Source organism: Camelina sativa, chromosome 17 (assembly GCF_030686135.1).
Source record: "Camelina sativa cultivar CO46 ecotype springtype chromosome 17, ASM3068613v1".
Classification (NCBI taxonomy): domain Eukaryota; kingdom Viridiplantae; phylum Streptophyta; class Magnoliopsida; order Brassicales; family Brassicaceae; genus Camelina; species Camelina sativa.
This window is the reverse complement of record NC_141896.1, coordinates 33,543,088-33,557,094: the sequence shown is the minus strand read 5'-3', so window position 1 is coordinate 33,557,094 and position 14,007 is coordinate 33,543,088. Positions and strand designations below refer to the sequence as shown.

The following is a 14,007-nucleotide window of genomic DNA, read 5'->3' as shown; positions in this document are numbered from 1 at the left end:
TGGTTTTATCTATTTTCCATTGGTTTTAAACTTTTAGAAATAAGAAAACTCTCACTCAGTTATACAACAATTATTTATAACTAAAGAAAATTCTCTACTCTTGCTTGATGATTCACTGAAGTTGCAGTTCTTATGCAACTTATGATACTTTTGTGTGTTTGGATACATGTTTGTTCAGGGGGGACTTGATTGGCTATACCAAAATCATAGAAAAAAGATTGAACATTTTCAGTTCCTCAGAAAAGAAACAAAGGAAAGAAAAATGACGGATTAAAACTGAAGACCGTGTTCACGAGCTGCAGCAGCAAGAGCCTCAATACGTCCATGGTAAGGGTAGCCACCACGGTCAAAGGCCACCTTTGTGATCCCTTTCTCCAAGCAAGATTTTGCTATCACTTCCCCAACTTTCTTCGCTACCTCCTACTCAATAAAAACGAAAGAGAAATCGAGTTGAGTGTGCTATATGGTTTGACCACAGATTCATTCTCTAATGGGTGCCAATTTCGAAATTAGAAGAGAAAGAACTTACAATGGTTGGTCCAGAAGTGTAGTCAAACTCTTCAGAGATAGGTTTCTGCTTAGTAGAGGCTGAAGCTAAAGTGTGCATCTTAGTATCATCAATCACTTGAACATAAAGATGCTTGTTTGAACGGAATACGCATAGCCTTGGCCTCTCTGTTGTACCGTTAACCTATCACCAAAGTGTAACCACAAGATTCACTCACTACACATTAACAAAACTCAATTACATATACATTGCTTCAATTTGTTAATTACAACAACATGGTTACATTGTGGTCTCAGACTCTAAAACACTCAATTTCATCGCCAATTCACTAATCCAAAACTAGTCTCCAACTAACAATTAAACACTAATTCTAATTCTAGAACAATCCGGCGATAAAATTAAAAGAGGGAAGAAACAGAACACCTTCTTACGGATACGAGAATGGCGGGCGGTTCGATCTTCGGTGCTTGTTTTGGTTTTGGATTCGACGACCATGGGCCGAGACTGAATCGAAGAAGACGACGACCATGGTTTCAGGAAAACGGCACGGTGTTGAAGTCCGCTACCCAGAAACGTACTGCGGTTAGTAATTAGGCTCACCGACCCACACCCACTCACGCTCGTCATACTTGGTCACTCTCTCTCTCTCTCTCTCTGGCTTGCTCGCTCTGCTCTCTAGCTCAGTGTGTATAAAGCTAATCCTTCTGCCTTATCCCCTTTTTCTTGCAGTCTATAGATTTTGCTTATTTATTTTTTGGACCCTAGTGTTACAAAGTTTTTTAATTCTTCTACCATTTCTCATCCTTTTGTGTCAATTTCTCAATTTATAATCTTTTACCATTTTAATAGATAGGGGTGGATCAAACACTTAAAAATAGATAGGGACGAAATGTGCAATAAAATCAAAATTTAGGGTCTTTTCGAAATAATTGAACATATCCTCCAACATTAAATTTGATTGCTTTTGTTTGAATCCTATTTGCATATTTCATGACTATTGATAGTCTTGTACTAGTTCGTTAGACATTGAGATCGACGGCTAACGGTACAAATACCCTTTTCACTCAGATCGCCCTCTCTCTAGAACTCATAACACAACAGTTGTAAGTTTTAGCACACGACTCATTTTGGTGAACAAACGGGAATCTAGTGGAGAACAAACGGGAATCTAGTGGAGCTAGCCATTTTGTTCCTTTGTTCTTTTTCAGCTTGATCTTCGAGTGAACTCCATCATTGGATTTGTCTTGTTTTCGAGACTTGGTGGTTTTCACAACATAAACCATTTCGAGAGTGTTCCTGATGATTTTGCTAGAATCTATAGCAAGACTTTGAGTATTGAAGGTCCTGACATCACTGCGTGTTTTACCTCTCTCGTTTTGCGGTTAAACAAAGCTTCTACCGTTGTGGCCTTAGTAGAGGTGATCTACAACAACTTAGTAGAGCCTCACTGGTTTCAGGCTCAATGCGGTTTTGACTCTTGTTCTCTTTCAGGACCTAAACTAACTTTAGAGAGTTAGCTTGATGCTAGAATCTGTGTCAAGGATGAAGTTCTCTCGTATTATGCGGTTGAACTAAATTCCAATATTTGTGGCAATAGTGAAACTAAGCACAACAACTTTAACAGTTTCCTTTAGTAAGTGTACAATCTTTCTCTTGATTCATGTATTAGACTATTGAAATTATTAGAGTTATTACGGGTAATTTATAACGGTAAAAGGGTAAGTTTGAGGCTGTAAACTTTATGACACATCCTAAGGCTCTGTTTTATTTATTTATCTACTTCATATCAACTTTGTAATAGGATCTCTTGTTCCATCATTTTGAGCTGGCTCATCATGAGATTCCTTGATTAATTATGTGCATTTATCTCTCAAGTTTATATAAGCTCTCTTAAGATATAACGTCACATAACCAAACATGAAAAAGGGTCTTTTAATTTGGTGCAAGTCATTTGATATAAGATGCAAGTTCCAACAGAATAGAAGCCTGCAAACAATTTACAAACCAAACACTAAGATCAGATGACAACATAATTAATATCTCTACAACAATTTGTGTCCATGACATTGACAGAAAAGGGAAGAAATTTATGGTGAAAAGCCAGTGGTGGATCTACAAACAATTGTACATTTATTGATAGCACAAACTCAAAATAATTCTGTATGGCATAATGATGATCTTTATTAGACTAACCTTTACATAGATCCATGTAGCTCTCAATATTTTACCAGAAAGTAAATATATGCTTTATTTTGGTATATGTAAGCTTTTATAGTATATAGTGTTATACACAGTAGACCAATGATTACTGATCAAACCAATAGTTTTTAGACTCGTGGGCTAGAAATATCTCACTTATGTTGTTTCTGTGTCCTGTATCGAAAAGATGTTGTTATTAAAGGCTTGTACATGAACTTCCAAAATTTTGTAGATGGATTTGACCTTTAAAGGGGGCCATGTTAGGTTGCACAGAAGTGAGGCCAGCTCTCTGATCAGATGTTTGAACATGTTAGGGATGTTAATGAAGATGATGGAGAAGACAAGGCACGTTATAGGAATCATGTTGTCCCACTTTCAATTTATTAAAATTTCACAGCTTATCATTCATCACATTACCTCACACACTGCCTTATACGGCTGTACTTCTTTTTTTTGTTCTCTCTTCTTATTTTTATTTTGGATTCAATCATTGGGGTTTTCCTAAGTTTAAGGGCTGTCACCTTGTTTTATCATTTTAGTTTTTTTTTCTCCAAGTTTTTGTAATCTTATATGTATATTTTCTGAACACCATCGTATATGAAGATTGTTGATGTGTTGTTTATGATTATTGTTTCTCACATGTTCTACTATTAAAGGATTAAGATCTGTTGTTATGGCTGGCAAAATAACCAAACATGCCAAACGGGATTGTACTGAACCAAAAGAATCTGTTTAACTTGGTTTGATCTCTTCGAAACTGACTTAACCATAGCAATGAAACCAAGCCAACAATAAAATGTCATAAAACCTACATTCAAAGTAGACATTTTTGTAACAAAATGTAACACGTAATAATTTATAGAAAATGCACATAACAGAAAATCACCTCTCTTTTATTTGTCGGCAATCGCCTTTTTAAGCTAGTTTTGGCTCATTCATGCATGTTTCCCACCAAACAATAAAAAACGTAAAAACAAATTTGGTCCACTAGAGTTAAAATCATTGTTTCATTGGGGTTGTTTATAAAATTCCAAATGATTTATAGCAATCAATGAGCTCAAGTCTAGTGTCTGAATTCTGAAAGGCTATTGGATAAGAGAGTGTGGATAACATTATCATCCCCCATTGAGACTTAGAAAAATGTTATTGAGAGATAGTGCAAAGTCTTATAAGCTTACATCTTCTAATTAAATTAACTACATTGTTATCCTCCACTAGTTATATTTATAAGTATTTCTTATTATACCACTAGTTCGATTCCATCATTCATCTATGGTTGCGTAAACCGCTTAAATAATGTACATAAAACCGGAATTGAAGGCCAACAACAACATGAAAAGACTTGGATTCATTTGTTCCAAACTAAAATGAAAAATCTCACCGTGAATTAGATAGATCATCACAGGGATTACCAAACATCCGAATCCAAACTAGACTTCGGATAAAAATTCACTAAAATCTAAATTTAAAAAGCCACGACCACATTAAAGATAAGGAGAATCATGATGAGAGACATGGCGGGCTTATACAACATATACACCTAATTAAAAAAGGGGAAAAAAAAAGAAGAGGAAATTGAAAAAGAGGGAAATTTGAATTCCTTTCTCGTTGTTCTTGATTGCAAGAAACTAAAATCAAGAAGTGAGATTGTTTGAAGAGTTTGACTTGTCAAGAATAGACCACATGACGAGGACATCTTCATAACCACAAGCCATGACGTCACCTTGAAGCTCTTGCACGGTTCGTCTCTCGTGCTCTTCTCTCGCCTTTGCGTTTGCGTGGCGGCTATTTGGCGATGATGATTGCTGCGGCTGGTTGAAGAATGTTGCCGCTTTCTTGAATGGTGTTGCGATTGTTTTCTTCCATGAAGCCATTTTTATGCTTTTTTCTTCTTCTTTAAAAACTAGATTTTTTGTTTTCTTGAAAATAATGCTTCTCTTTTGGAGTTGGATTGAAGAGGCTTCCATGTATATTTATACACCACATGTGAACACAAAAACGATCTTTCTAATTTTTTTTTAAATAATATTTTAATTAAGGAATTTGTAAATTAGAAAAATATTGGAGAAAGGGAGAGAGAGAGTGGTCAAGAGAGGCAAGATCCGCGATAAGAGCATTCCCATGAACCCATCAATTCGTATTTCTTATCCTCCCACGTGATCTCTCCTTTGTTCACACACTTACAACAATTTTACCACTTCTCTCTCACTTTTACATTCAAAATAGTTCAACCGGTTATCATAAATGTGGAGAACTACTTATTCACTTTACTGATCAAGCCAATTTACGTAAGTCGGTTGTGCATTTATGTGGAGACTGATAGATGTATCGACTAGAGTTAAATCTACTGAACTATTTACATCCTTTACTGTAGTCATTGGTTTATGATGATTGAACCGGCTCGAGTCTTCCCATTCTATACCTAAGAAAGTAGAGAACCAACGCTTTAACATTTCGATCAAGTCATAATTGGCTCTTAGAGTACTATAATGGCTAGCTCGATATAAACATAAATAAATAAACATTTTTTTGACTAAAAGTTTTCTATATATTCTAAACCAGTTTCTAGAAACTAAACATTTAGCGATTTCTGACCATAAACCTATACACGCGCGGCGATTTTTCTCTCTCACCGTTTCTTTTTCTTCTGACCACAAGCTCGTGCTCCGATCTGGGTCCTCCGTCAATTCCGGTGACTGCGAGGACCCCTCGGCCCATGGTTCTTCACTCGCGACTCTTTGCATGTTACCGGCGAAGCTGATGGACGAAATCAAGGGAGCAGTGGAGAGGAGAAGAATCCGCGAGACGCCGATGGCAAGAGCTCTGCCGAAGGAGTTGCTACGCGGAGTGGAAGAGGGAGATTCACAGCGACGAACGAGAGAAGAAGGCAGATAGATCGGAGGATTGGAGATCTTGGAGGCTTCGCGGGATCGGTTACGATAGGGGAGGTAGTCTCCGATCCGGCGAAGCTAAACCACCATCGAAGGCCCGCTTATCTACTCCCTGCTGCCTCTTTCTCTCACGACTGAGCGTGAAAACCTCCTCGACAAAAGGCAGATCGGATCTCTTCCTCCTTCCCAAAACGGCTCTACGGTGGCAGGACGGCAAACGGATCTTGGATCACCGTCTCTGTTCGGCTACCGTCGTCCAGGCTCACCGGAGGTCCTGTTCCGGCTGAGTATCCGCAAGTATGGGCGGCGGCTGCAAACGAGTTCTTCGTTCTGCAGATTAGGGTTTCATGGTTCCCGGTTTGGTTCGGTCTGTGAACCCGACCGGTTTTGTTTCCATCGGTTTAGTTTTGGTTAACTGTAAATGAGTTGGACCCTATGGATTTATGTATATGGGCCTACTCCGGAAATAGCCCATTGGGCATTATATGTTTATTAATTGAATACCCTTTAACAAAAAAAAAAAAAAAAAAAAAAAAAAAACCTGGTAAGATATTTTTGAAATTCCATGGTAGATATTTTTTTGGGACTCATTGGTAGTTATGAATAGGCAGGCACATGACACATGACAATGATAAGAAAAAGTCAAGAATTTGCCTTTCCGGTTCTTATTACTTACGACAAACACCAAACACTTACATCTACTTTTCTACTGGGGTCTCACTTTCTATTTATGTTTTTACCCAATCACTTTTTCTAATTCATTGGTCTTTGCGTCATTTCCTAGATATTTTTCTCTCAAAATACTCAAATCTTTCACACAAATGCTGACACATGTACCAACATATATAGTCAAATGTGTAATGAATGTTTCATATGATTATTAAAACCCACAAATGGTATCTACCGTCCGTTGGGACTTAGGAGTTAGGAATGTTATCTACCGTTGGGACTTAAGACTTTGGAGATTGTGTGTGTGAGTGTGAGTGAAGTTTACGGCTATAAACTGATGGAAGGCTAGTAACGCTTACCATATATACAAACCCATCAACTGATGAGCATAACCTAATCAGCAAGTCAAGCTACCTACCTTAACTCACTAAACTAAAAAAGCTAGAAATCAATTCTCAAGATAGTAAGACCGATGGAAATTAACGAATTGTTAGGTGATAACAATGTTGTAGCCAAAGATGGGTAAACGTGAATTATTATTAACAAGTCAAGAACCCAATGGATTAGAAGTTTGAGGTGGGCAGAGTAATGCGCAGAGAATCCCATGTGACTCTCCACATGTCTTTATCTTTCTCTCCTTCTATTCTACATCTCTCCTTATTTACTAGTAGTTTTTTCTCTTCTTTTTTTTCTTGCCAATAAAATATTTTTTTACGATTTTGAAAACTTTATTTTTATTTAATTTTGTGAATCAATGATTATATCTTGACATATGTAAGTCGTAGATAACATATTCTAGTTTTCATTGGTAGCATGTGGAACGGCATAATTAATTTTACGAAGGCCATAACAAAAGTTATACACAGTGGAGTATATGTATTTTGGCAAAATAATTTCTTTCGTGTAATGATTGTATTTTAAACATTATTTTTATATGATTCGTCATACCACTAGTTTACCAATCAAGACGTCTTTTACGGTGCTATTTTTTTTTTGTTTTTTAAGAAAACTCGAGTGTATGTAACGTTATTACATATTTTCTATTTGTTTTTATAAACAAGATTTTAGATATGTAATAAACTATTTGAAGATGTCATTTGAAATTATAAAAAAATTAGATTATTATGTATTAACTAGACATGTTTCGTTGTAAAACCCTTTGAATTTAGAAAACACTTCTTCTTCAAAAAAAAAAAAAATCCCTTAGATTATAAAAATCGTATTTTGACTTCTGCAGCTCAGTGTGATATTTTTTTTTGTTTTCTCCCAGTTCTGCGTGAGTGAGTGCGTTATATAAATTTTTTTTGACTTTTGGCTATTCGTGTTATTTTAATCGTATTCACACAACACAATATGTATAATAGGATCCTATTTATAAAAATAAACGAAAAATACCAAAACAAATTAACAAGATTCCTTTTTGCATTTGTGAGGCACCGGGCACGTTTATGTAAAATTTAAAGTAGAAGGGATCCAAAGAGTGATAATAAAACATTAGCGTAGCTTAAAGGTACAATATGTAATGAAACTTTGATAAATGATTTCAAAGTTTTCAATATTATAAATAAGTATAAGAAGACCAAAAGCTAAATGTGCATGAGCAATGATCAGAGGAATCGACTCGTGACAGTGCATGCATTTTATTCTTTCTGTATAACTAAAAAACTCACTCTTACTAATTAGTTCGAACAAAAGTTACATTACATAAAAAAAAAAAAAAAGTTACATTACATGCATTAATTAGTGTTTATGAATGTGAGACTCATTTCGTTGTTCAAAAAAAAAAAAAAAGAAAAAAAAAAAAGAATGTGAGACTCATTCAGAACTCTTTTACTTAAAGACACCGTCAATTTTCTGATTCTAACTTTGTAACCAAAAATAGTATTATCATTTTGTCAACCATAAGGATCATAAGACAACGTTATAGACCCCCATTTCTCCTTTGTATAATGAGCCAACGAATTTGAAAGATCAACTCCTAAATTCAATTAGCTTTAATGATTTAGTAGCAATATACCACATGCCAACGAACTAATTTTGAGTCAAAGAATTTATTATTTTTCAGTTGGTTTTCAAATATTATAGTATAATCTTTTATATAATATGTGAACATGATTAGGTTCGTAGTTCTTTGATCACACATTTGGAGGTACCCTCGACCTCGAGACACGGTGAATTTAATTGAATTGCTTACAACTTACAAGTAGTTAATGCTTTGTGTTTTTATTATTAGTTATCTTTTTCGCAGAAGTCATATGTACTCCATAAGTTTAATAAATCCATCAAAACATATTGCCTGCAATGTAAGGAATTTGAATCCTTATGATTAGGATGTATACTATTCATTGTGTCTAACTCTAACCCAATGTGCAATTAATAACAGCCACATATTAATTTAGTTTTTTTTTTTCTTCTCCTTTTCGACAACTTGCAATATACAATTAAATTGGATGATAAGAAAAAACGATATAATTAGCATAAAACACTATGCTACAAATCTGGGTCACACATTAGTACAGTTTTTTACTCGTTACCAAACATATTATGACATGAAAAATGAAGAATAAAATGTGTTAATACTGAAGTTTGAAAATAACGAAGGAGAAAATGTGATTAAATAGATGGTTGTCAGATTCAAAAAGTGAATAATCAAACAATTCCTTGACTGTGTATGGTTAAACTAATTTAATTTCAAAGTAGCAAAAAAAAAAATAATAGCTTAAAATATATATAATTTGAAAAGTGCTCTCATCCTTTATTATTTTAGTAATCATCATCTTTTCATTAACATAACTTTAACATATTTTAATTTAAGATTTCTTCGTAAATCATAAATTCATATATTAGTTAATATTTTTAATGTTTATTATCAAATATTTATTATCTATTCGAAAATTTTATATTAAAAGTACATCGTCCTTTCGAACATACACCTATATATTATCTATATTTTGAAATGAAATAATTCATTTTTAAATAGAACACATTATTTATGAAAATGATTATACAATATAGTTAAAATGTTGTAAGAAATTAGAAAGTAAAGCTATAATATTTAGTTAATATCAGATTTATCAAATAAAAATGAATATTACATATTTAAATTACTTTATAAAATTGATGTGGTGAGATATTGCTACTTCTCTTTAGTCTTTAATATCAATATATACATTAATTTTATACAATCCATATATATATATATATGTATTATAATATACTAGTAATTTAGTAATCATATTATTCACTAATTGGAGAAATATTGATATATTATGAAAATCAAAATTGGTGTTTGTTTGTTTGTTGGTTCGTTAAGTCTAGGGGGAAGTGAAGGTTTTGGTCGGTCCAAAAGTTAGGTGTATGACTCTGTGTCTGTGGTTTCTACCAATCATCCCTCGGATATCGTCCCACCGAATCTTTCTACTACTGTTTTTTTCTTTTTTCTTGTTCAAATCTTTCTACTATTGTAAGCTTAACTCTGGGTGAGACATATATTTATTACTTGTGTTAGAATTAATATTTAATAAGTAATAGTATAATAGATAATTACTGTATAATAATTATATGAATAATTCAGAGCATATACTTTTTGAAAAGTATAATGTCGTGGATATATCATTTAGTTTTTTTTTGTCAACTGGAATTTTTATTGATATGTGGAACTAAAGGTAAAATACAAAGCTAAAGTCAGCAGACGACATCGATGTCCCCAGAGTCAGTAAGTCGATGGACAACATATATGTCACCAGAGTCTAAAGATAGAACTACGAAACAGAAATATTACAACCAAAAATAAAAGAAAACGATACCTTAAACTAAAAAAAGAGATAACCGGCAATAAAACCTAAAGAGAGACAATAGAATAAAGAAAACAAAGCACCCTTCTTCTGAAGAACCAGCAAAAGAGATGTACTGGATATATCATTTAGTAAGTTCGTACATGATGAAAGATCAAATTAAGAATAGTAAAAAAAAAGTTAAAAAGAATAATTATATCTTATTGTATAAAGCTTAGTATCAAAGTTGCTCTTAATTATATTGATAAGATGTCGACAAGTGTCAATTCTAAATTTATTAAAATATTAAATATAAAATTTTTTAAAAGTTTTAAACTATCATAAAAATAAAATTTATACATAAATAAGAATAAATAATTATTTCTATATTAAAAAAATGAATCTCTAATTATTAATTTAATTCGGCTGGAATTTTTTTTTGTTATTTATATAATAAGTAAGACATATATAAAGGTTAGTTTCAAAATTAGCCATTAATATAATCGAGACAAGTAGTCTAACTTATTAATATGAGTTAGATCTATAGTATGACACCAAGAGACACATAGATCACTTAAGAATAAAATATTATTGAACTAAAAGGGCACTTGTCAGCGCATAGACATACACACAACTGCGGTTTTCAAGCACGAAAGATTACAATAAACAATTTTCGATTGTTTAGTCCCTTCGGGAACATCCAATAAAATTGGAACGATACAGAGAAGATTAGCATGGCCCCTGCGCAAGGATGACACGCACAAATCGAGAAATGGTCCAAATTTTTTCTTCTCTTCTCTCTCTTAAATCTTTCAGAGAGAGGAAGCTGCTGTATAATATTTCATCGACTTTTGTTGTCGGCTTTTCCTTCCGGCTAAGTCCGGTTTCAATATCTCGCTTAGATGCGAGTTTCTACTTAGCCTTATGGCTAAGTTTTTTATGTTTTCTTTTCCTTTTGCAGAGCTATGTAGATCTCTTTTATGTTAAGGAGGTCAAAGCTGAGTGGTGATTCAGAGGTCTCGAACCATCAGATTGCTCGATTCCAAGCAAGAGGAGAGTAAATCCTCATACATTTATTAATTGCCGTAATTGGCTTGGTATGATGGTTTCTTTTTAAGTTTGAGAATCGTGATAGGAGGAATTTTGTGGAGGGTGAAGAACAGTTTAGGAGAGCAAAGTTTTGCGACTAATCTGAAATCTAGCCATCTCCCGTTTTCCGGTGCTTCACAAATCTGAAGATTCATGGGGCTTTTGTTTTTTATCACTCGGAGGAAGATGCAGAAGGATAGTGGTGATATTCGGAGCAAAAAAGCTGAAGATCAATGGATCCCTGTAGCGAAAAAGATGATTCTACAATCGAAAATTTTGGATCAGATCGGAGACACAGCCAGTGGAAGGAAGGCGGTGTGACTCCTTCGTTTTGTCCACCCCAACTTCCTAAGTTAACACGTGTTATCTACGTGTCCCGTGCTAAACCTATTTGTGTTTTACTGTGTATTAGACTATTAGGTTTATTATTGGGCTTTAGTTAGTTGGGCTCCGTTTTTTTCACCTTGTAATGCTGCCCATTTTGGGCTTAATCAATGAAAGTTGCGGAAAAAAAAACCCATCAAATTTGGGGCTAAAATTCGTATGAATTGTAGGATGCTTGTTACTGACATGTGTGAATCCAAAATCAGAGAATTGTTATTATGGGTAAAGTAGAATATGCATGGCAGCATTCGGGTTAGTGATTGATTTACTTGGTTTTTTTTTTTTTGAACAAACATTTGTTTTCATTCCATTAAAGAAGATAACAAATACATAGCAATGAGGATTCTGAGAATCTATTGTTTAAAACAAGCTTGAGATAGGTATTCCCCAATGCCAAAATAACAAAGCAGCAAAGATAAACAAGGTAGATAAGGTTAATCGACAATTGATTCTTGAGAGCTTTGAGCCAAAAGCTATGAAGCATATTGGTACATGTGAGGTCAAAGATTATCGATACTTCTTCCATGATGGATGAAGAGATTGCCACTGTCATAATAACATGACGAAGTAGCGTTGAGTAAAGGGGCTTTAGGTGTCTTTATCTCAAGGAGATTTACTTGGTTATTATGCCAATCTAGGCCCCTTTACTTTGAGTAATATTGGTTTTTGACTTTTTCACATGAGCTCTTTTTCTGTTGCAGTATATCTTTTCCCTATTGTAAATCAGTTCGTTGTGAGACTAAGAATGGATAAGCGTTTGAGCATTCGCTTAACGCACGCATTCCTTACAAATAGTTTTTTTTTTGGTATGAAAAAGGAGACAAGAGCCTCCTTATTTATTTAAACTAGAAAATTAAAAAGTTATACACGTACATGACAAGGGTGTGCAGACCCGACAGAATCCTCTAATAAGGTCGAATGAACACAAGGAGGACAATTCTCCATTGCATACAGTCCTAAAGGTTGATCAAATGCATAGTTAGCCAAACCATCCGCCAAACGATTCGCCTCCCTATACACATGAGATATCCGGACGATCCAGTCCTTTGAAAGTAAGCCATAGCACATACATACTAGGAATGATAAGGGATGAGTAGCACTGATCCCCTTCTTGAGAAAACCCACCACAAGCTCTGAATCCACCTCCAACTCCACCCGAGTAACTCTTCTCTCCCAGGCAAAAACCAACCCATAGTATATGCCCCATAACTCTGCCAGCGGCGCTGAACAAAACCCAATGTTCAAAGCAAAGCCATATAACCATCTCCCCTCACTATCTCTTATGACTCCCCCTGCCGCAGCCAATCCCGGATTCCCCCGAGACGCCCGTCTGTGTTGAGCTTGACCCAATCAGCCTGAGGCGAGACCCAAGCAATGTGTCTCACTACCTGCGTCAGCTCACGAGTACCCTTCCCTACCGCCAAATGTACCTGAAAGACTTCCTTTGCTTTCTCTTTAATAAATTGTACCCTGTCTCGGCACTTTCCATTCTCCCCAAAAACATTCCCACACCTCCATTTCCATCCCCACCATACCGCCATACCAAAAATTGTAGCCCAGGGGACATCAAACCTCAACACCGTATCCCCCAGATTCCCAAAAAACCAGCTAAACAGCGACTGACTGAAAAACAACCCTCTCTTACTCGGCAATACAAGCCGACTCCAAAGGCCAGACATAGCAGGGCAATCCCTCAAGACATGAAGAATTTTTTCTTCCCCACCTTTGCAGACTTGACATACCCCTGAATCACACAGATGACGTCGTAGTCTCTCAGCATTTGTCATGATCACTTGGTTAGAAGCCAACCAGAAGAAGACTCGAACCCTTTCCGGCATGATGGATCTCCAAATTCTGCCAAAGAAGCTTCCCATATTCACTCTTGGTATCTTTAGTCCCGATAAAGCACTGTATGCAGAACGTACCGTGAAGAGCCCATCTGGAGATGCACCCCATGCCACCCTATCCGTAGCATCGGTTACTAAGTCAACTGCTACTGCCCTAACCGTAATTTGTCCAAAAGGGAAATAAACTGCGTAATACGAGACAGGTCCCAGCCTGACCCTTCCACCCAAAGATCACATACTTGTAGCTCCATCATATCTACTGGTATATCCCTCACTCTCCCATTGACAACCAGTTCCTCACCCAACCAAGTGTCTGTGCAAAATTTCACAGACTGACCATCTCCCAGAATCCACCTCAGCCCTGGGAACACCACATCCCTTAGCCCTGATCCCACACTCCTCCAAGTAGAAGACCAAGTACCTTTGGCCTTAGTCCAAGTAATGTCTGGATAATTGCCCACCTTGTACTTAAACCAAAGCACTCGAGCCCACAAACTCACTCGATCATGCATTATACTCCAACCAATCTTAGCGACTAAGGCTTTGTTCATCACTTCAGAAGATTTAACTCCCAAACCACCTTCATGCTTTGGTAAACATACCTTTTTCCAGACCACTACATGTTGTTTTTTTGTTTTCCACGGTGC

The 14,007-nt window shown here is 35.5% G+C and overlaps 2 protein-coding genes and 1 non-coding gene across 3 annotated transcripts; 1 reads left to right on the top strand and 2 right to left on the bottom strand.

Moving 5' to 3' along the window:
- Positions 1-73: 73 nt before the first annotated feature.
- LOC104758132 (large ribosomal subunit protein uL18c) lies at positions 74-1,321 on the bottom strand. The gene is made up of 3 exons (XM_010480951.3): positions 932-1,321; positions 530-691; positions 74-420 (listed from the first exon to the last, which is right to left on the bottom strand). Exons 1-3 carry the CDS (start codon positions 1,133-1,135, stop codon positions 271-273), a joined length of 516 nt encoding a protein of 171 aa, XP_010479253.1. The 5' UTR covers positions 1,136-1,321; the 3' UTR covers positions 74-270.
- A 2,715-nt stretch (positions 1,322-4,036) lies between these two features.
- On the bottom strand, positions 4,037-4,700 carry LOC104758131 (uncharacterized). Its single transcript, XM_010480950.3, has one exon. The coding sequence runs from the start codon at positions 4,672-4,674 to the stop codon at positions 4,342-4,344; it is 333 nt and encodes a 110-aa protein (XP_010479252.1). The 5' UTR covers positions 4,675-4,700; the 3' UTR covers positions 4,037-4,341.
- Positions 4,701-10,724: 6,024 nt separating this feature from the next.
- LOC147924674 (U6 spliceosomal RNA) lies at positions 10,725-10,827 on the top strand. The gene has a single exon (XR_015587874.1). It is a non-coding gene; the product is annotated as a U6 spliceosomal RNA (small nuclear RNA).
- Positions 10,828-14,007: the final 3,180 nt, after the last annotated feature.

Excerpts from the sequence above, each read along its gene's own strand:
- LOC104758131 (XM_010480950.3), bottom strand. The coding sequence starts at position 4,674 with ATGGAAGCCTCTTCAATCCAACTCCAAAAGAGAAGCATTATTTTCAAG.
- LOC104758132 (XM_010480951.3), bottom strand. The coding sequence starts at position 1,135 with ATGACGAGCGTGAGTGGGTGTGGGTCGGTGAGCCTAATTACTAACCGC. Across the intron at positions 692-931 it reads ATTCTCGTATCCGTAAGAAG|GTTAACGGTACAACAGAGAG; the intron begins GTGTTCTGTTTC and ends CTTTGGTGATAG. Across the intron at positions 421-529 it reads ACACTTCTGGACCAACCATT|GAGGTAGCGAAGAAAGTTGG; the intron begins GTAAGTTCTTTC and ends TTTATTGAGTAG.